This window comes from Electrona antarctica (assembly GCF_951216825.1).
Source record: "Electrona antarctica genome assembly, chromosome: 24".
Lineage (NCBI taxonomy): Eukaryota > Metazoa > Chordata > Actinopteri > Myctophiformes > Myctophidae > Electrona > Electrona antarctica.
In genome coordinates this window covers 6,255,194-6,278,608 of record NC_136803.1, presented here as the reverse complement: position 1 = coordinate 6,278,608, position 23,415 = coordinate 6,255,194, and the positions used below count along the sequence as shown (strand labels likewise).

At 42.8% G+C, this 23,415-nt stretch overlaps 1 protein-coding gene across 1 annotated transcript; it reads left to right on the top strand.

Moving 5' to 3' along the window:
- Positions 1-1,539: 1,539 nt before the first annotated feature.
- Positions 1,540-23,231, top strand: LOC306917190 (carboxypeptidase O-like; the record flags this gene model as incomplete). Its single annotated transcript, XM_079495323.1, has 8 exons — positions 1,540-1,926; positions 11,442-11,543; positions 11,635-11,742; positions 11,848-11,964; positions 14,190-14,286; positions 21,929-22,131; positions 22,510-22,594; positions 22,829-23,231. 8 exons carry the CDS (start codon positions 1,540-1,542, stop codon positions 23,095-23,097), a joined length of 1,368 nt encoding a protein of 455 aa, XP_079351449.1. The 3' UTR covers positions 23,098-23,231.
- Positions 23,232-23,415: the final 184 nt, after the last annotated feature.

Genomic DNA, 23,415 nt, shown 5'->3' with positions numbered 1-23,415 from the left:
GAGACATGACAGAATGACATGACAACATATTAATTAGAGACATGACAGAATGCAGAAGAGGTAGCTTATAGCCTCAGTGGTGGAACAAGTAGCCTACTCAAATGTTTTACTTAAAGTATCAATACAGCAATACAGAACTACTCCGTTACAAGAGTCTGGAACTCATTATGCAGAATCTCCAATTTCACAAGTTTTCAAATGTCTAAAAATCTTTAGAAAAACAAGCTCACAATGCGCGATGCAACACATTGTGAGCTTGTAGATCGGCTATTTTAAAATGGCCGAAATGTATATAGGGCGGTGGTTAATATATATTTTGTAATAATTACAATAATTTTGTAAAGATCTACAAAATAACTAGTAGCTAAACTTTTAACATAAACGTAGTGGAGTAAAAGTCAGATATTTACCTCTGAGATGTAGTGGAGTAGAAGTAAAAGTACTGGAAATTGGAAATACTCAAGTGCAGTACAAATAACTCAAAATTGTACAGTAAGTTACTTTCCACCACTGCCTACCTTATGCTCTGAGTTTCCTCTAAACTCTGCTTTGTACTGACCTCTAGTGGATACATGTGTAGATGACAGGGTTTTATCATGGATCATAATTATGGCATCCTGGGGAGACCCTCTGAAATGATGATTATATGTAATATTATTATACTGTATGTATAAACAAAACAATAAGTTCACATTCTGTAAACTGTAAACTCTTGCATTAGCAACTGTGTTGCAGCCATCAGTGGACTTCTTATGTCATGAACACACTGTGCAAAATGTGTGAAAACAGCAGAGAGAACACTCTTTGGTCAATGGATTAAGTAGTCTATACTATTTACGGTGCTGTTACTTTATATTTTATTATTTGCTTAAAACAAAACGTGTATTGCTGACAAGTTCTATAATCAGTGTTTTTTCAGTAAAAGGACAGGAGTCCTGTCAAAATGCTGATTTGCAGTGCCTTATTGGTCTCCCTTTTGGCATCATCATTTTTGAGGGGCGCTAGCTGATGGCCGAGGGTGTTCCTGATTGGCCGAGGGTGTCACCAACCAACATAAGCAGCCGAAAACAGTACTTGCGCCGCTCTGCTTGCGCAAGAAATAATAATAATTGGGACAGAACTTCTTCCTGCGGGGCCTACTGAGAGTGTGTGTAAGGTCTCACACCGATCGGCATGGCTTCTATGTGGATCTCTGCAGTCATGGTGATGTTGTCATATTGATGTCATAGTGTACACAAATTGCTCAAACATGGACGCCCTGCGCTAGTTATCATTTCTAGGCTTGTACTAGGCTTGAACGGTTTGTTTTGTGTGATGTCAGAACTCAGCTCCTGGTCAGCCTACATAAGGTGTGAATTGTCGCTAGTCTTTCACTTCATCTCAGTGCGACTTGTAGAGATTTACCTTAAAGGAGATTCCTGAGAGAGACCCAAATAGACACAGGCAGAGTTTATTGATATAAACATATACCACCAGAGAGGAACCTAAAAACCTTTGTCCCTATCACAGTCCATTTACTGTATAGCATCAGATTTGATGATGGAAAGCAGGAGTGAGTCCCAATGTGTCCAGACTCAGGTCTCCCGTTCTGAGTGTCCATATGCCTGTTCCTCCACCGCGAAGAGACAACGTCACAACGACCTCTACTGCCAAACGCTGAGGAATGAACGGATGCCGTCAGCCAGCCAGAAACAAGGAGACACGGGTGGACCAGAATATGACAGTCGTCAACCGTTTACCAAGAATGTAGCTCAGGCAGCAGAAGGACAGACGCAACAGCTGAGTTGCACAGGAAAGAAAATATACGCCTGCAAACAGTGTGACAACAAGAGCTTCGATAGGTTAGCTCACCTGCAGTCACACCTGCGTATCCACACTGGAGAAAGGCCTTTCCACTGTACGCAGTGTGACAAGAGTTTCTGTGAGGCAGGTAGTCTTAAGAGACACCAGCGTCTCCATACTGGAGAGAAACCATACCACTGTCAGCAGTGTAACAAGAGTTTCAGCACGTCGTTCAACCTGAGGACTCACCAGCGTATCCATACTGGAGAAAAACCATACCACTGTAAACACTGTGACAGGAGTTTCAGTCAGTCAGGTCAACTGGAGTCACACCTGAGTATCCATACTGGAGAGAAACCATACCAATGTCAACAGTGTGACAAGCGTTTCAGTCAGTCGTGTAACCTAGGTAAACACCTGCGTATCCATACTGGAGAAAAACCATACCACTGTAAACTGTGTGACAAGAGTTTCAGTCACTTAGGTAGTCTTAAGTCACACCTGCGTCTCCATACTGGAGAAAAACCATACCACTGTAAACTGTGTGGCAAGAGTTTCAACACGTCAAGTAACCTGAAGTCACACCAGCGCATCCACACAGGAGAAAACCCTTTTCAACTGTCAAGAGTACAATTCATCTAACCTGAAGAGACGACTGCTGTGTATCTGCAGAAAAACCGTACCACTGTCAACAGTATGACAAGAGTCTCAGGGCTCTATACAGGGATGGATTAACCCCCACAAGGGCCCCTGGGCCGGTAATGTTTCTGGGGCCCCCATAGCGCGCGAGCATGCAACATGTTTGTGTTTTTTCGTGTTTTTATCATCTTTTTGACCTAAATGTAACTAGATCAATGACCAATTTCAGGGCCTCAAACCCAGTTCTGCACGATCCAGTTTCATTGAAGGGCCCCTGAGAGCCAAGGGCCCCTGGGCCACGGCCCCACTGGCCCAATGGATAATTTGGCCCTGGCTCTATATCTTGCACCACACCTTACCCCTTATCGCTAAACGTATTTGTCATTTTTTACTATTTTGAAAAACAGTTAAATAGTTCAACTAGCCAATCTACATCGACACGTTGTTAGCTTGGAGATCAGCTATTTGAACTATTTTAAAAGGTTTTTAGTGAGTGAGAGGCATTTGTATTAAATGGGTTGCCTACACATTTTGTTTGTTTTTATTTGTTTTATTTTATCTTATTTTGTTTCTTTCATGTGTTATATATAGATATAGATATTTATTCTGTATACTCCATGTTATGTATAAACATAACAATAAGTTCACATTCTGTATAACTTCTGTAAACCTTTGCATTAGCAACCGTGTTCAGCTTTCAGTGGACTTCTTATATCATGAACACACTGTGCAAAATGTGGGGCACAGTGTTATCTTTCAGTTCCCACAAGAAAGGGTCATACTGTGGTGATTAATTAATTATTATTCTGTGATCAATCTGATTACACATTTTAATAGCTTGACCTCCCTATAAATGTAACCGTTTAAGATAACTAATTATCGGAAAGCATCCAGATTAGTTTATGACTTTGAGTCCAATATGTTTATAGAGCAGTAAAACGGTAATTAAAGACTGTAGAAGGCACAGTAACAAGGACAAGACTACACAGGACACATGGACCTTCCAGTAGTCTCAAATGTAAGGGAAGATAAATGGCTGTTTAAGTTTCATTTTAAATCAGAACTAATGGAGAGAGGCAGTTTGCTACACAGCATCGGAGCAGCAAATGGACACATGACACCACTTTAAAGATGGAGTGCCGTGATTATAATTATTTTTTTCTTCAGTTTTTCATGTGTTTATGAGATGACAGTTCTTCATTAGACTCCCTAGAGTCTAATGAAGATAGATATATCCCAGTGATATCACAATATCATCCCCTCCCCTAACCGCTCACCCTTTATCAAACAACACCCATCCATCACCGCAAACCAGGCATACTTAATGAACTGGCATGTTGAAATGAAATTAAATTAAATCTATATTTACCCAGGGTATCTGGGCTAAGCTCAAGAACTTGTTTCCAGCCAGGCCCTGCTCATAGAACACATTTCATCGTAGTGGTTCAATGCCTTGTTCAAGGGCACTTCAGCGGTGGTAATTTTAACGTGTCGGACGGCTGATTCGAACTAGGAACCTTCCGGTATCAAGACCGCGCCGCTATCCGTTCGGCCACCGCTGCCAATGTTGTCTATGTAAAGGTGTATGAATGTGTGTGTGTGAATGGGTGAATGTAATGCACAATCTATGTAAAGCGCTATATAAATGCACCATTTACCATTTTCATAGTGTTTTATTGTATTCTCTTTTTATCAGTGATAATCTCCCTGTATGTCTTTTTCATGTTTTTTTTATTGATGTTTTTTTTAAAATTATGTTGTTGATGTTTTGATTTTTACGTTGACGTCTTAGGCCTGACTCACACCTTCACATCTAGAATACAACATTGTTGGATGCTAGATGCATGAGACTTGTTTACTGATGCAAGCTTGCAATGCATTTCCAATGGAAGTCACATGGTTTGACACAACATTTGTGTTGTACGGCTTTCGGCTGTGTTTAGACTGCACCCCACCCCCTCATACAACACAATTGTTGTGTCAAACCATGTGACTCCCATTGGAAATGCATTGTGAGCTTGCATCAGTCAATAAGTCTCATGCATCAGCTATACATCAATCTGTTGCGAAGGTGTGAGTCAGGCCTTAACACTTAGAAACGTGCTACTGTACAGTACAAATACTGTTTATTAGTGTGGTGGACAGCAGGTCAGAGCACATTTTTATTTTGGGTAGTTAAAAAAAGGGGGAAAAAAAGAAAAAGAAAACTAGATTGGGATTACTTTAATAGCCGAACTGTGGTCATAGTATTATCTCAGCAAGCATTCTGTCAATAAGAAATCCAGATCTGATTCAAGGTTCAAGGTTCAAGGTTCAAATGTTTTACTATCTTGAAAAACATTTTACAATAGTTCAACTAAAGTTGTGAGCTTGTAGATTTGAACGATTTTTTAAATGTTTTTCAAAATAGTAAAAAAAAAAAAAGGCAAAGGGTTTAGCATGGATGAAAATAGAGCCGTTGGACTCTTGGGCATTGGGGATGGAAACGATCTGCAATAAACATGGGGAGCTACTGTCTCAACAGTGTGCAGACTAATAGATTTTTTTGCGGACCTACATGGCTGATGATGGAGTACGAGATCATGGGGCAAATTCCATCTTGATAATATTAATAATCTATTTCTTAAACCTTTACTACCGGTATACAGTTACTCTTGACAATATTGATCAGGGATCATAATTTTTTTTTTTTTTCTAATATTTTTTTATCCCACGATTTTGTAACCCATTTTTCACCAGTGTCAATTATCTAATGTGATCCTGGGCTCTACACACCCTCCGCCAACCTAGTCCACATATATGGGGGACATGGGGAGAGCAACGGACTTGAACTCGTGCTTCCTTCATGGCTGAGTGTCCAAGTTGCTCCTTTACACCTGACAGGGGGGAGTTTCCCTGGTAAGTTCCTTTCCCCTCCATCAGCTGGCCAGGGGGAGGCAGTTTAGAGACCAGGATTACTGCATGTTTTTTGTGAGGGTACCTACCCTTATCATAATCAAAATCTATTAATGTCTCTGAATCATTTATGAGTTCATGGCATGCTATATAGGCCTTGTGGCTTAAATATTTAGTAAATGTATTTACCGGTAATAACATACAGTACAAACATTTTCAACCACAACTAACCACATCAGTTGAATAAGTTTAGGAACAGACACAAAATACATAGTATACAACACATTATCTTTGATGTGAAAATGAATGTGAAAATGAAACTGTAGAATGGGAAGAATGGGAACTTGGAAAGACCCTTTCTGACAAACCACAAATCATTTTGTCAAGAACTTTCCAGCAAACAGAGAACTGAGAAAAAGAAATAAGGAACTGAAATCTCAGCCATAATATAATGTGTACCATGCATGGGACTGGATAGAGCTCTCTCATCGTTGCATCATCAGTGCAATCACTGATGGTGAAGAAAGAGTTCTTGGAAAGACACTTCCAACACATTTGACTAGACATTCCCAGCAGACTATAACTGAGAAAAATAAATAAACTATAAGGAACTGAAATTTAAAACATTTGCCATATAAAGTGCAATCATCAGTATATTAATCATAAATCATATATGTTTTTAATCATCTTTAAAATATGTAGCACACTGGCATAGGCACTATGGCACATTACCATCTGTTTGCATTTAGGGCTAGTCCATCTGTTTACATTTAGGGCTAGTCCATCTGTTTACATTTAGGGCTAGTCCATCTGTTTACATTTAGGGCTAGTCCATCTGTTTACATTTAGGGCTAGTCCATCTGTTTACATTTAGGGCTAGTCCATCTGTTTACATTTAGGGCTAGTCCATCTGTTTACATTTAGGGCTAGTCCATCTGTTTACATTTAGGGCTAGTCCATCTGTTTACATTTAGGGCTAGTCCATCCGTTTACATTTAGGGCTAGTCCATCCGTTTACATTTAGGGCTAGTCCATCCGTTTACATTTAGGGCTAGTCATTTGGGTTTCTGGTAAAATGATTGACCAGTTATTTATTTTATATGTCCGTAATAAAAGTAAAATATTGATCAAAATGAACATCACAAGCTGGCATGGTCTACAAGCATATCTACAAGTGACAATTTACAATTTACAATTTAGGCATTTAGCAGACGCTCTTAATCCAGAGCGACTTACATTAGGCAAGAACAAAAGTATGGGAATACATCACATATATAAAATGCATTTATCAAGAAACATGCGTAAGCTAAGAACGTAACTAGAACATATCTATATAATGACACTATACATATTAAATATACATATATACTATACTATGCTATACATATGTACTATGATGTGCTATGACTACATACAATGCAATTATTGTGCTGTCTACATGACATGCTATAAGTCTGTTTCAAATGCTATCTAAGTCTAAAAAGTGCTATCTAAGGGGGTAGGATAAGTGCTGTGGGCCATGATGGAGTCTGAAAAGGTGGGTCTTCAGACTACGGCAGAAGATTGGGAGTGATGCTGCAGTTCTGATTGCAACGGGGAGTGCATTCCACAGTTTTGGGGCCAGAAGGGAGAAGAGTTTGGGACGTGTGGAGCGTTGTCCCGGCGTTTTTAGTGAGGGTACTTCCAGCTTTCCTGCGTTGGCTGATCTGAGTGCGCGGGAGGGTTTGTAGGGTTCAATCATGCTTGCAAGATATGGGGGAGCCATACCTTTGGTTGCTTTGAATGCCAGCATCAGAGTTTTGTATTCTGTGCGGGCAGCGACTGGGAGCCAGTGCAGGGAGCGGAGCAGGGGGGAGACATGTGAGAATTTTGGCTGGTTGAAGACCAGACGAGCTGCGGCGTTTTGGATCAGTTGGAGAGGCTTAAGTGCACATGCCGGTAGGCCAGTAAGGAGCGAATTACAATAGTCAAGTTTTGACAAGACTGTTGTCTGGATTAGGAGCTGGGCTGATTCCTGGGTGAGGAACGGTCTAATTCGTCGTATGTTATAGAGTGTGAACCTACAGGATCGAGTGACAGCTGTGATGTGAGTTTTAAACGAGAGCTGACTGTCCAGGACAACACCAAGGTTCCTGGCTGTTGGGACAGACGTTACCAGGGCGTTGTCTACGGAAATAGTTAGCTCCCGCATAGGGCAGGACTTAGCTGGGAAGAAGAGAAGCTCAGTCTTGTCTGGGTTCAGCTTGAGGTGGTTGGAGGACATCCACTGTGAGATGTCAGCCAGGCATGCAGTGATGCGCTCTTCCACCTGAGTGGCAGAGGGGGGGAAGGATAGAAACAGTTGTGTGTCATCGGCATAGCAGTGATAGGATATATTGTGAGCAGAGATGATAGTGCCAAGGGATTTGGTGTACAGTGAGAAAAGGAGCGGTCCAAGTACAGATCCCTGTGGGACCCCAGTTTGGAGGGTTCGGGGGGATGATAGCAGACCTTTCCAGGAAACCTGGTAGGTCCGGTCGGTGAGATAGGAAGAGAACCACTTTAGTGCTGTCCCGCCGATGCCTAGATCCGCTAGGGTGTCTAGGAGCAGCTGGTGGTTCACTGTGTCAAATGCCGCCGATAGGTCTAAGTGACACAATGTGCGCTTGTAGATCTGCTATTTTCACTAGTTTGGGTCCCGGTAGGGCAGCCCAATAGGGCAGCGGTGGCCGAACGGCTTGCGGAGCGGCCTTGTTATCGGAAGGTCACCAGTTCGAATCCCCGGACCGGCACGTTCAAATTACCACCGCTGAAGTGCCCTTGAGCAAGGCATTGAACCCCTACCATGAAATGTTCTATGAGCAGGGTCTGGCTGTAAACAAGCATCTCGAGCTTAGTCCATTCACCCTGGGTAAACAAAGAACTTTGCTTTGGTCAAATGTCTAATTTCTTTTTGGGGTCTTGAGCGAAAACGTTTGGGAACTACTGATTTAGACTAATACAGCAGATAGACAGTAGTTTAGACAGTAGATCTGCTATTTTCCAGGCACAAATGAATGACTTGAGAAACATAACTAAGCGTTCATTAAACATTGACCAGGCAGAACAACAAACAGCACAAGGGGTGGCTCATCTAACCTGACTATTCTGTTAAGACAAAGGTCTGTCTTTATCAGATCCAGAAACTATAAAAAGGTCTCCGTCGTGCCTTGAGGTCACTCAGAGTGTATTTCTCTTCTAAAAAGGAAGGACAGGGAGAGAGGCAACAATGCTTCACTCTGTGGGATTTGCTCTTCTGATGCTGCTGTCTCAGATTGGGGCGGCCACGGAGGAGCGGTGAGTCTGGACTCTGGAGTGGAGATCTCCTGTGTTTACTTTGAACACTGGTCCAATATTATGATCGATCATAGCAGTACAATGTGTTGCAGTATACAACTACGAATACTTGTTTTCTGTCAAATTCTAGGTGACTGGTTCACTATATTGTGTTCCTTCCAGTCCTGTCAGGGAAGGAAAAACTTCACCATTGGATGTTTTTAAAAAATATATATATTTATATATATAATATATTTGGAATGATTAGCCTACATGGTGATTTACTTTCAGATATGTCAAGTGACACATCGATCTAAATAGGCTATAGTCCAGGGGGTCAGCAGTGCTGAATTCTGTAAAAAAATGTCAATATGTTTTTTTTTCTAACAGATTGCTTTTTAATAGGCTATTTGTCAGTCTGATGTGCTCCAAGGTTACATTGAAGATTAGTTACATGAAACAATGCACTTCAGTGCAGTATCAACTTTTAAATGAACAAATTAATTGATATGCCAGTTGTTTGAAATGCACCGCATCAGTTACAGATGAAACATCTTGTTATAAATATGGACTCATGGCAGACGTTTACAAGTATGAATATTTTATATTAACCATTAGAGTACAGTATATACCTGAATCAACGGAATTAATTCAAATGGTAAATATTCTGTAATGTGTATAAAACACATCTATGTATTGAAGAAAGGCCCTCATGTGTATAGAAAGTGTTCTGACTCATTCTGAGACGGAATAAAAAGTAGTTAGACTAGAGTAAAGATATTTTGCTTACTCTGCCATACTTAAGAGTAAGAGTTCCAAGTATTATTGAGGACAAACAACTCAAAGAGTCTAATCGTACACAAGAGACAGATGAGCCATTGCATTACATAGAAAATGAACATAACCAGATGGTTAATATTGCCTAATTTGATTTATATTACTTTGAGGATCTCGCGGGCCAGATTGAGATGGTCCACTATGATAGGTAATCTCAACAAACGAAATGTCACTGCGGTCCATTTGGGAGGATACATTGTCATTGCATTTTATTGCTAGCCAAAAATAGTCCCTGGAGAAAAGGTTGACTTTAGCGTAATGAAATTCACTTAGCCACACAATAAGGTTTAGTCAGCAGCATTAACTAAAACTACCTTAACCCATTTTGACCTGAGATCAGATTCTTCGATTTTTCAAAAATAGCAGACCTACAAGCTCGTAGCGCGCCACTCGGTGGCGCGCTATGAGCTTGTAGATCTGCTATTTTTCAATAGCTAAAGCATAACATAATGCTAACACCAAAAGGGGTTCCCTTCCCGCCCAGAATGGGTTAAGTCGGTAACATTTTAATACATTTGTAGAAAATGTAAGACCAAAACAAACTCCAGTGACATAGAAATGGCGATTGTTTATGTACAATATATATAGCCTATACGATATCTGAGTAGATGGTGGTCTGGTGTTTTAAATCCTTCTAGTAGTAACCATGATTGTCGACGTTGTTCGTAATAAGTAGGCTGTCTCACTATATTTATTAAAACTCATATATTTATAACTTTGTGTTTCTCTCTCGCTCTACAAGAGAGTAAGAAAATACTGTAAATAATCATTGTGTCTGTAACATACTGTTTGGTCTGTGTGTGTGTGTGTGTGTGTGTGCATGTCTAACAGAATGGAACATGACTACTACAGATACAACCCAATGATAGAGGTAAGTGAATACACCATGGGCTATATCTTGCGCCTCCCCGTACCCCTTATCCGTAAACGTATTTGCCATTTTTTACTATTTTGGAGAACCTTTTAAAATAGTTGAAATAGCCAATCTACCAGCCCACAACGTGTTGATGTAGAACGAGTTGAACTATTTTAAAATGTTTTTCAAAATAGTAAAACATGGCAAATAATTAACACACACACACACACACACACACACACACACTTGCGCAATAGAACCTATTGACACATTATCACTTAGGTTTTGTTTAGACAGACAATATGTTCCAGCTAGTCTTTACTTACTATTTCTTTCCATTACAAAACAGAACTTTTTTCTTTTTTTAAGAAAGTACATTTTATTACCTTTTAATGTAGTGATTGGTTTATTTAGTTAAGGGCAGATAGAGCATATAGTAGGCTACTGCAATCAAAATGGAGTGAGGATGTATTATAGTTATCCAGTCAGCTACCTGCGCATTCCCTAGTCTTGATGTGTGTATTTCAAAGGAGCATTCAGTGATTTGGGTGATTTGGAAAACCACCCAGTCCGCCCCGGTAACAAAATGTGCACATGCACGCTCTACAGTGGGGGGGAAGTGCAACAGGCCAACAGCATGTGCACCAAGGCTCGCCCCCAGTCGATCATGATTGGAGGAAGGCCCCTCTCATCCTGATTGGATGAAGGCTTTGCCACCCGCCACCAAAACTAGGGTTTTTTTTACCCCAGGGGCTCACTGGGGACAGGGAGGAACTCCTTATATGGTCAGCACACTCTATAGTAGGGAGGATTATCCAGAAAAAAAAGGAAAAATAAGTGATATTTAGATTAAGTCAAATCACTGAATATACCTTTAAGGGCAGATAGAGAATATAGTAGGCTACTGCAATCAAAATGGAGTGAGGATGTATTATAGTTATCCAGTCAGCTACCTGCGCATTCCCTAGTCTTGATGTGTGTATTTCAAGGCTGTAATAATGTATTCCTGTAACATCGTAGTGGAATAGTGTGCGTTTACCATGGTGTATTGCTACTGAATAGTGTGCGTTTACCATGGTGTATTGCTACTGAATAGTGTGCGTTTACCATGGTGTATTGCTACTCTACTTCCCCACAGATCACCTCTTGGATGATCCAGATTGCCAAGGAATACCCTTCACTTGTGTCCATGGAGGTTTATGGCGAGACTTATGAAAACAGACCCATTAGCCTTCTCAAGGTAATCCGCCTCCCTCACAACAGCATGCTGTATGAAAACAGAGACGGGCTTTCTCAAGGTAATCCAACGATCACCCAAATGTGTTCCTTAGATTGGCGAGAGCGCTGGAGCGACTACAAAGAAAGCTATCTGGATGGACTGTGGAATACATGCCAGGGAATGGATCGCCCCGGCGTTCTGTCAGTACTTTGTCAGAGAGGTGCGTGCCGTGCATGTGCGTGAAAATAAACTGTGAATATAGGGCAGAATTTGTGCATCTCATTTGTGTTCACACGAGTGCATGTTCAACGCCGCCCACCATCAGATCCTCCAGGCATACAAAACAGACCCAAAGATGGGCGAGATGATGAAGAACGTGGACTTCTACGTGACCCCTGTGTTGAACGTGGATGGATACATCTACTCGTGGAAGGATAACACAGTGAGTACCAGTGTCTGATGTTTACAGGAGGTGCAGTAATGGAAACACTCGGTGCCAAGAATAAATCATTCTGTGATCATTTTGTGCCCTTGGCGAATGGTTTAGAAGGGACTGGTTTAGAAGGGACTGGTTTAGAAGGGACTGGTTTAGAAGGGAATGGTTTAGAAGGGAATGGTTTAGAAGGGACTGGTTTAGAAGGGACTGGTTTAGAAGGGTTTAGAAGGGAATGGTTTAGAAGGGACTGGTTTAGAAGGGACTGGTTTAGAAGGGACTGGTTTAGAAGGGACTGGTTTAGAAGGGAATGGTTTAGAAGGGACTGGTTTAGAAGGGACTGGTTTAGAAGGGACTGGGTTAGAGGGGACTGGTTTAGAAGGGACTGGTTTAGAAGGGACTGGTTTAGAAGGGACTGGAAGGGACTGGTTTAGAGGGGACTGGTTTAGAAGGGACTGGGTTAGAAGGGACTGGTTTAGAAGGGAATGGTTTAGAAGGGACTGGTTTAGAAGGGACTGGTTTAGAAGGACTGGTTTAGAAGGGACTGGTTTAGAAGGGAATGGTTTAGAAGGGACTGGTTTAGAAGGGACTGGTTTAGAAGGACTGGTTTAGAAGGGACTGGTTTAGAAGGGACTGGTTTAGAAGGGAATGGTTTAGAAGGGACTGGTTTAGAAGGGACTGGTTTAGAAGGGACTGGTTTAGAAGGGACTGGTTTAGAAGGGAATGGTTTAGAAGGGACTGGTTTAGAAGGGACTGGTTTAGAAGGGACTGGTTTAGAAGGGACTGGTTTAGAAGGGACTGGGTTAGAAGGGAATGGTTTAGAAGGGACTGGTTTAGAAGGGTCTGGTTTAGAAGGGACTGGTTTAGAAGGGTCTGGTTTAGAAGGGACTGGTTTAGAAGGGACTGGTTTAGAAGAGACTGGTTTAGAAGGGACTGGTTTAGAAGGGACTGGTTTAGAAGGGAATGGTTTAGAAGGGACTGGTTTAGAAGGGTTTAGAAGGGACTGGTTTAGAAGGGACTGGTTTAGAAGGGACTGGTTTAGAAGGGACTGGGTTAGAAGGGACTGGTTTAGAAGGGACTGGTTTAGAAGGGACTGGTTTAGAAGGACTGGTTTAGAAGGGACTGGTTTAGAAGGGACTGGTTTAGAAGGGACTGGTTTAGAAGGGTTTAGAAGGGACTGGTTTAGAAGGGACTGGGTTAGAAGGGACTGGTTTAGAAGGGACTGGTTTAGAAGGGACTGGTTTAGAAGGGACTGGTTTAGAAGGACTGGTTTAGAAGGGACTGGTTTAGAAGGGACTGGTTTAGAAGGGACTGGTTTAGAAGGGACTGGGTTAGAAGGGACTGGTTTAGAAGGGACTGGTTTAGAAGGGACTGGTTTAGAAGGGACTGGGTTAGAAGGGACTGGTTTAGAAGGGAATGGTTTAGAAGGGACTGGTTTAGAAGGGACTTGGGGGTGCATCTAAAATGCAGATGATGAAAATAAGCCTCAGCAGAACTAAAAGAAAACTTGCTTTGAATTGATTTTACCTTCCTGAATCACATCAGGTGGTTCTATCATTTTGGCAGTTTTTTTTCTTCTAATTCTTTATTTACCCAGGGAAGTAGCTGAGCACAGGTGCTCATTTTCAGCAACTCCCTGCACATAGAAACACAGAGACAGACAGACACACACATTAAAACCTGGGAGCTGACCAGTACAACCACAGTCTTATACTGTTGGCCACTAAGCAGCTCCAGGGGGAGCAGTTGGGGGTTCAGTGCCTTGCTCAAGGGCACTTCAGCGGTGTTGGGTGAGTGATAACAATCACTTCCCCACCCAGATTTCTCCTGCCCGTCCGGGGAATCGAACCGGCAACCTTTCGGCAACAAGGGCGCTCCTCTAACCCTTAGGCCACCGCTGCTCCCTAGTTACGTAACTCGGGTTTATGTGTTACTTTTATGGTGCCCTAAGCGGCCTCGGAATGATAAGAAACACCATATTAAAATGCTCCCAATAAATGTAGTTGATGAATTACTCAGATACTCCAAGCTCAGTGGTCTTGTTCAGTTAAACTGACCACTAGAGATGAGAAGAGAGGCCTCATCAGGGGCCAACAGCAGGCTGTGTATTACAGAAGAGAGGCCTCATCAGGGGCCAACAGCAGGCTGTGTATTACAAATGAGTGCTAATTACTAATAATTAGTAGGGCATAACGTTTATTAAACCCTCAATTCATCCATTTTGACTTCTGCAGACTCGACTGTGGAGGAAGTCCAGAATGCCTGGACCTGAGGACTGCGTCTGTTTCGGTGGCACTGATCTCAACCGCAACTTCGATTCCAACTGGGGGAGTTAGTGCTCTATCTTCTATATCTATATATTAATGATTCCAACTGGGGGAGTCAGTGCTCTATCTTCTATATCTATATATTAATGATTCCAACTGGGGGAGTCAGTGCTCTATCTTCTATATCTATATATTAATGATTCCAACTGGGGGAGTCAGTGCTCTATCTTCTATATCTATATATTAATGATTCCAACTGGGGGAGTCAGTGCTCTTCTATATCTATATATTAATGATTCCAACTGGGGGAGTCAGTGCTCTTCTATATCTGTATATTAATGATTCCAACTGGGGGAGTCAGTGCTCTTCTATATCTATATATTAATGATTCCAACTGGGGGAGTCAGTGCTCTTCTATATCTGTATATTAATGATTCCAACTGGGGGAGTCAGTGCTCTTCTATATCTATATATTAATGATTCCAACTGGGGGAGTCAGTGCTCTATCTTCTATATCTATATATTAATGATTCCAACTGGGGGAGTCAGTGCTCTTCTATATCTATATATTAATGATTCCAACTGGGGGAGTCAGTGCTCTTCTATATATATATATTAATGATTCCAACTGGGGGAGTCAGTGCTCTTCTATATCTATATATTAATGATTCCAACTGGGGGAGTCAGTGCTCTTCTATATCTATATATTAATGATTCCAACTGGGGGAGTCAGTGCTCTTCTATATCTATATATTAATGATTCCAACTGGGGGAGTCAGTGCTCTTCTATATCTATATTAATGATTCCAACTGGGGGAGTCAGTGCTCTTCTATATCTATATATTAATGATTCCAACTGGGGGAGTCAGTGCTCTTCTATATCTATATATTAATGATTCCAACTGGGGGAGTCAGTGCTCTATCTTCTATATCTATATATTAATGATTCCAACTGGGGGAGTCAGTGCTCTTCTATATCTATATATTAATGATTCCAACTGGGGGAGTCAGTGCTCTATCTTCTATATCTATATATTAATGATTCCAACTGGGGGAGTCAGTGCTCTATCTTCTATATCTATATATTAATGATTCCAACTGGGGGAGTCAGTGCTCTTCTATATCTATATATTAATGATTCCAACTGGGGGAGTCAGTGCTCTTCTATATCTATATATTAATGATTCCAACTGGGGGAGTCAGTGCTCTTCTATATCTATATATTAATGATTCCAACTGGGGGAGTCAGTGCTCTATCTTCTATATCTATATATTAATGATTCCAACTGGGGGAGTCAGTGCTCTTCTATATCTATATATTAATGATTCCAACTGGGGGAGTCAGTGCTCTTCTATATCTATATATTAATGATTCCAACTGGGGGAGTCAGTGCTCTTCTATATCTATATATTAATGATTCCAACTGGGGGAGTCAGTGCTCTTCTATATCTATATATTAATGATTCCAACTGGGGGAGTCAGTGCTCTTCTATATCTATATATTAATGATTCCAACTGGGGGAGTCAGTGCTCTTCTATATCTATATATTAATGATTCCAACTGGGGGAGTCAGTGCTTCTTCTATCTATATATTAATGATTCCAACTGGGGGAGTCAGTGCTCTTCTATATCTATATATTAATGATTCCAACTGGGGGAGTCAGTGCTCTTCTATATCTATATATTAATGATTCCAACTGGGGGAGTCAGTGCTTCTTCTATCTATATATTAATGATTCCAACTGGGGGAGTCAGTGCTCTTCTATATCTATATATTAATGATTCCAACTGGGGGAGTCAGTGCTCTTCTATATCTATATATTAATGATTCCAACTGGGGGAGTCAGTGCTTCTTCTATCTATATATTAATGATTCCAACTGGGGGAGTCAGTGCTCTTCTATATCTATATATTAATGATTCCAACTGGGGGAGTCAGTGCTCTTCTATATCTATATATTAATGATTCCAACTGGGGGAGTCAGTGCTTCTTCTATCTATATATTAATGATTCCAACTGGGGGAGTCAGTGCTTCTTCTATCTATATATTAATGATTCCAACTGGGGGAGTCAGTGCTTCTTCTATCTATATATGAATGATTCCAACTGGGGGAGTCAGTGCTTCTTCTATCTATATATTAATGATTCCAACTGGGGGAGTCAGTGCTCTTCTATATCTATATATTAATGATTCCAACTGGGGGAGTCAGTGCTCTTCTATATCTATATATTAATGATTCCAACTGGGGGAGTCAGTGCTTCTTCTATCTATATATTAATGATTCCAACTGGGGGAGTCAGTGCTCTTCTATATCTATATATTAATGATTCCAACTGGGGGAGTCAGTGCTCTTCTATATCTATATATTAATGATTCCAACTGGGGGAGTCAGTGCTTCTTCTATCTATATATTAATGATTCCAACTGGGGGAGTCAGTGCTCTTCTATATCTATATATTAATGATTCCAACTGGGGGAGTCAGTGCTCTTCTATATCTATATATTAATGATTCCAACTGGGGGAGTCAGTGCTTCTTCTATCTATATATTAATGATTCCAACTGGGGGAGTCAGTGCTTCTTCTATCTATATATTAATGATTCCAACTGGGGGAGTCAGTGCTTCTTCTATCTATATATGAATGATTCCAACTGGGGGAGTCAGTGCTTCTTCTATCTATATATTAATGATTCCAACTGGGGGAGTCAGTGCTCTTCTATATCTATATATTAATGATTCCAACTGGGGGAGTCAGTGCTCTTCTATATCTATATATTAATGATTCCAACTGGGGGAGTCAGTGCTTCTTCTATCTATATATTAATGATTCCAACTGGGGGAGTCAGTGCTTCTTCTATCTATATATTAATGATTCCAACTGGGGGAGTCAGTGCTTCTTCTATCTATATATTAATGATTCCAACTGGGGGAGTCAGTGCTTCTTCTATCTATATATTAATGATTCCAACTGGGGGAGTCAGTGCTCTTCTATATCTATATATTAATGATTCCAACTGGGGGAGTCAGTGCTTCTTCTATCTATATATTAATGATTCCAACTGGGGGAGTCAGTGCTTCTTCTATCTATATATTAATGATTCCAACTGGGGGAGTCAGTGCTCTATCTTCTATATCTATATATTAATGATTCCAACTGGGGGAGTCAGTGCTCTTCTATATCTATATATTAATGATTCCAACTGGGGGAGTCAGTGCTCTTCTATATATATATATTAATGATTCCAACTGGGGGAGTCAGTGCTTCTTCTATCTATATATTAATGATTCCAACTGGGGGAGTCAGTGCTCTATCTTCTATATCTATATATTAATGATTCCAACTGGGGGAGTCAGTGCTCTTCTATATCTATATATTAATGATTCCAACTGGGGGAGTCAGTGCTCTTCTATATATATATATTAATGATTCCAACTGGGGGAGTCAGTGCTCTTCTATATCTATATATTAATGATTCCAACTGGGGGAGTCAGTGCTCTTCTATATCTATATATTAATGATTCCAACTGGGGGAGTCAGTGCTCTTCTATATCTATATATTAATGATTCCAACTGGGGGAGTCAGTGCTCTTCTATATATATATATTAATGATTCCAACTGGGGGAGTCAGTGCTCTTCTATATCTATATATTAATGATTCCAACTGGGGGAGTCAGTGCTCTATCTTCTATATCTATATATTAATGATTCCAACTGGGGGAGTCAGTGCTCTTCTATATCTATATATTAATGATTCCAACTGGGGGAGTCAGTGCTCTTCTATATATATATATTAATGATTCCAACTGGGGGAGTCAGTGCTCTTCTATATCTATCTCTTCTATATCGTTTAATTCAATTGTGTTTTAACATTTTTCACTGTTTACTACTGTATGAGCAAAACTGTATCAACCACTAGACTGCATTGTTAGTGACTGACTATAAATTATAGAACAGGTTATTCCACACAGTCACACGCACGCAAGCCTACTAGAACCAGCTCACAAACCAGACTGTGCAGCAAAGGGATAAGACAACATCCTAGCCTTGCACTGTACTATCTCTTGCTAATCAGGTGTTGGATGTCTTAACTTTTGCGTTTTATCTCCTTTTAACACGTCTACTCCCCTTTATCTAGAGTACATTCTTGATTAATGATGTGCTGATGCTATGGCTTCCTACTGTGAGGTGCAATAATGATAAGCAGTGGTTTACCTTGGAGCTAAAGATCACATTAGTAGTATTAGTACTCCGATCTGCAAAACCACAAGGCACTGAAAACCACTGTTTTGAGAGACTCGCACTGGCATAAAACAAGAGCCCCAGACCCCCCATTCAGTTCAGTCCCCAGACCCCCCATTCAGTTCAGTCCCCAGACCCCCCATTCAGTTCAGTCCCCAGACCCCCCATTCAGTTCAGTCCCCAGACCCCCCATTCAGTTCAGTCCCCAGACCCCCCATTCAGTTCAGTCCCCAGACCCCCCATTCAGTTCAGTCCCCAGACCCCCCATTCAGTTCAGTCCCCAGACCCCCCATTCAGTTCAGTCCCCAGACCCCCCATTCAGTTCAGTCCCCAGACCCCCCATTCAGTTCAGTCCCCAGACCCCCCATTCAGTTCAGTCCCCACTCCCCACACTCTAATAAAACAAGAGCCCCAGACCCCCATTCAGTTCAGTCCCCACTCCCCACACTCTAATAAAACCAGAGCTCCAGACCCCCCATTCACTTCAGTCCCCACTCCCCACACTCTAATAAAACAAGAGCCCCAGACCCCCCATTCAGTTCAGTCCCCACTCCCCACACTCTAACCCCACTCTAACCCCACTCTGACCCCCCATTCAGTTCAGTCCCCACTCCCCACACTCTAATAAAACCAGAGCCCCAGACCCCCATTCAGTTCAGTCCCCACTCCCCACACTCTAATAAAACCAGAGCCCCAGACCCCCATTCAGTTCAGTCCCCACTCCCCACACTCTAATAAAACCAGAGCCCCAGACCCCCCATTCAGTTCAGTCCCCACTCCCCACACTCTAATAAAACCAGAGCCCCAGACCCCCATTCAGTTCAGTCCCCACTCCCCACACTCTAATAAAACCAGAGCCCCAGACCCCCCATTCAGTTCAGTCCCCACTCCCCACACTCTAATAAAACCAGAGCCCCAGACCCCCCATTCAGTTCAGTCCCACTCCCCACACTCTAATAAAACCAGAGCCCCAGACCCCCCATTCAGTTCAGTCCCACTCCCCACACTCTAATAAAACCAGAGCCCCAGACCCCCCATTCAGTTCAGTCCCACTCCCCACACTCTAATAAAACCAGAGCCCCAGACCCCCCATTCAGTTCAGTCCCACTCCCCACACTCTAATAAAACAAGAGCCCCAGACCCCCCATTCAGTTCAGTCCCCACTCCCCACACTCTAATAAAACCAGAGCCCCAGACCCCCCATTCAGTTCAGTCCCACTCCCCACACTCTAATAAAACCAGAGCCCCAGACCCCCCATTCAGTTCAGTCCCCACTCCCCACTCGAACCGGCTAAACCTGTTTTACTGCTGGTTTGAGATGCAAGACAATCGTACACCGTACCACATGGCTAGCAAATTCACTGAATTAACTTGTAGGTCAGATATTTTTTATTTTTGAGGGACGCTAGCCCCTCCTATATTCAGCTATTATACATATATTTACGTCATATGTGTCCGAGGCTCTGAGCAAATCGGCTATTTTCGTCCTACACAATCATTAAATTCCTATTTGAATTTGACAATGACTGGAGAATTTACGTCAAATAATTATGTGTCCGAGCAAATCGGCTTTGTGTCTATTTTTGTCCCACATTAAATTCCCATTGACAATGAAGGGACAATTTTACGTCATTGTGTCTGAGCAAATCGACATGATGATAAGAGCGCCCCTCACTTCGGGTGTGATTTTTTATATTCCCCCCAACATTTATTATTTTAGATTAAATCTGATCGATGAGTTTGATTAACTGTTGCACCCCTACTCCACAGCCACCGGGGTGTCATATAACTGTTGCACCCCTACTACTCCACAGCCATTGGGGTGTCATATAACTGTTGCACCCCTACTACTCCACAGCCATTGGGGTGTCATATAACTGTTCCACCCCTACTACTCCACAGCCACCGGGGTGTCATATAACTGTTGCACCCCCTACTCTAGGGTTGGGTGACGATACGAATCTATCGTCAATCGCGAATGTACGAGTCCAATCGCCGAATATTTTTATTAGGCGATTTTTCGGGACGATTTTTTCTTTTGCAAAATATTGGCCCAATTAACCTGTAAAGTGTGAGCAACGTGTGAATCAATTTGGGCCAGCAAAGTAGTAACAGCGGCCGGGTGGAAATCCCCTCGTTATAATGGTATGCTCCCAGAGTCCCCGCACGCAGCATCGGGAAACGGCCAGAGTAAAGGCTGGGACCGAGCCGAGGGAGGCTAGCTTAGCGTTTAGCTTAGCGTGTAGCTACTGATTCAACCCACTGATTGAACTTCATCTCCGCCTGTAATCTAGGTTATTTTTTTATTGACAACGTGAACGAACCCCGACACCAGCGCTGCAAAAATAGACAGATCTACAAGCTCTCAACGCGTAGCAAACGGCGCTGCAAAAACAGGCAGGCCTTGAGAGCTTGTGGATCAGCCGCAGCAGCATGGGGGCCGGCGCTCCGAGGGGAGGGAGGCAAGATTTATCCGGGGAGGAGGAGAAGTTACTAGGGCAGGCTACATGTTGCTGCGGCTAACAACACTGTCACCAGCCAGTGGTTGTGAATTGTGATGTTAGCGTGGCTTGCAGCTGCTTGTCCGTTCCAACTTCACTTCATCTCCACCTGTAACTTATTTCTTATTTTGTTACCCTGGCTGCGCAGCTGCGCTGCAAAAATAGACGGATCTACAAGCTCTCAACGCGTAGCGAACGGCGCTGCAAAAACAGGCAGGACGCGGCGCCTTGAGAGCTTGTAGATCTGGCTTTTTTGCGACCTGTAGTGAGCTGTTCTCACTTTACTTTTATGACACGAATATATCGTCCATCGGCGATTTTTGGACAGACGATGGGCGATTGAAAAACATTGGCATATCGCCCAACCTTACCCTACTCCACAGCCACCGGGGTGTCATATAACTGTTGCACCCCTACTACTCCACAGCCATCAGGGTGTCATATAACTGTTGCACCCCTACTACTCCACAGCCATCAGGGTGTCATATAACTGTTGCACCCCTCCCTACTCCACAGCCATCAGGGTGTCATATAACTGTTGCCCCCCTACTACTCCACAGCCATCGGGGTGTCATATAACTGTTGCCCCCCTACTACTCCACAGCCATCAGGGGGTCATATAACTGTTGCACCCCTCCCTACTCCACAGCCATCAGGGGGTCATATAACTGTTGCACCCCTCCCTACTCCACAGCCATCAGGGGGTCATATAACTGTTGCACCCCTCCCTACTCCACAGCCATCAGGGGGTCATATAACTGTTGCACCCCTACTACTCCACAGCCATCGGGGGGTCATATAACTGTTGCACCCCTCCCTACTCCACAGCCATCGGGGGGTCATATAACTGTTCCACCCCTACTACTCCACAGCCATCAGGGTGTCATATAACTGTTGCACCCCTACTACTCCACAGCCATCGGGGTGTCATATAACTGTTGCACCCCTCCCTACTCCACAGCCATCGGGGTGTCATATAACTGCTGTTCAGAGGTCTACTGTGGCCCCAAGGCCCTGTCTGACCCCGAGGCTCAGGCCGTCACCGACTACGTAGGGAGAATGAAGGCCAACATCCTGTGTTTCCTGACCATCCACTCCTACGGGCAGCTGATTCTGGTCCCCTACGGGCATCCCAATGTCACGGCCGACAACTACAATGAGCTGGTACCAAATTCTACATATAGAGGATAACCATACTGTTTAGGAATAAAGACCAAGTTAAAAAACACATTACCATGCAAACTGAGCTTATACAAAAATAGACACTTCCATTCTTCAACTTTGCCTGTGTGTACATGAATGAACCCACAACGTTATTATACTTAACGTTACTATACAGGGTATGCGCGTGACATCGTCTTCATATCCCGAAGTTATGCGGGAATGCCTGCTGTACTGAGTGGCAAAAAAAACGACTTTCTGATTGCATTGCATTGCTGACTCCTATCTGATTGCATTAAACAATGTTAAACGACATTAAACTCACTTTGCCATTCACTTTATGCAATGCATGCACATAACCACTATTGTTTGGTTTCTCAGATGGAGGTGGGTCTGGCTGCAGCAGATGCCATAAAGGAGGTTAATGGCATGAAATACACTGTGGGAAGGTCTCCAGACATACTGTGTAAGTAGGAGCAACATATTTTTCAGATGGGGGTCAGTGGCCATTTTTTGGGGTCCTTGACATTAAATAGTTTGAGCATCACTAATATAGAAACATAGGTTAGGACTTAGAAGACATTTGTAGAATCGGTTAGAATCAGGTCTTTATGGTTTAATTTAATCACTTCTTAAAACACACAAACATTCACCTATAGTACACTGCATGACGAGCTAGTTCCTCATCTTTTCCCTGCAGACCCGAATTCTGGCTCTTCCAGAGACTGGGCCCGCCAAGTGGGGATCCCCTTCTCCTTCACGTTCGAGCTCCGGGACAATGGCACGCACGGCTTCAAGCTGCCAGAGGACCAGATCCAGCCTGCGTGCGAGGAGGCGTACGCCGGAGCGCTGCACATCATCCACCACGTGCACGACAAGTCCTTCCCCAATGCCGGCGTCCTCACCGTCACCGCCACGCTGTGGATCACACTGCTGGCGGCGTTCCTCACTAGCACCACCGCACTGTGAGAGCGCCGTGCGTCCCGGCATCGTTCTACAAACACTCCCACTGCGTTCGCGCAGTCTGCTAAGTGTTGTTCGTTCGTAGGCCTGGATAGACTAAAGGCCTATATTCATAGTCCCGTTTTCGGTGAAGAGGTGACCCCTGGACTATCAATAGGCATTAAAGGCCTACTCACCGAAAACGGGACTATGAATAGGCCTTTAAGGCCTATTGATAGTCCAGTTTTCGGTGAAGAGGTGACCCCTGGACTATCAATAGGCATTAAAGGCCTACTCACCGAAAACGGGACTATGAATAGGCCTTTAAGGCCTATTGATAGTCCA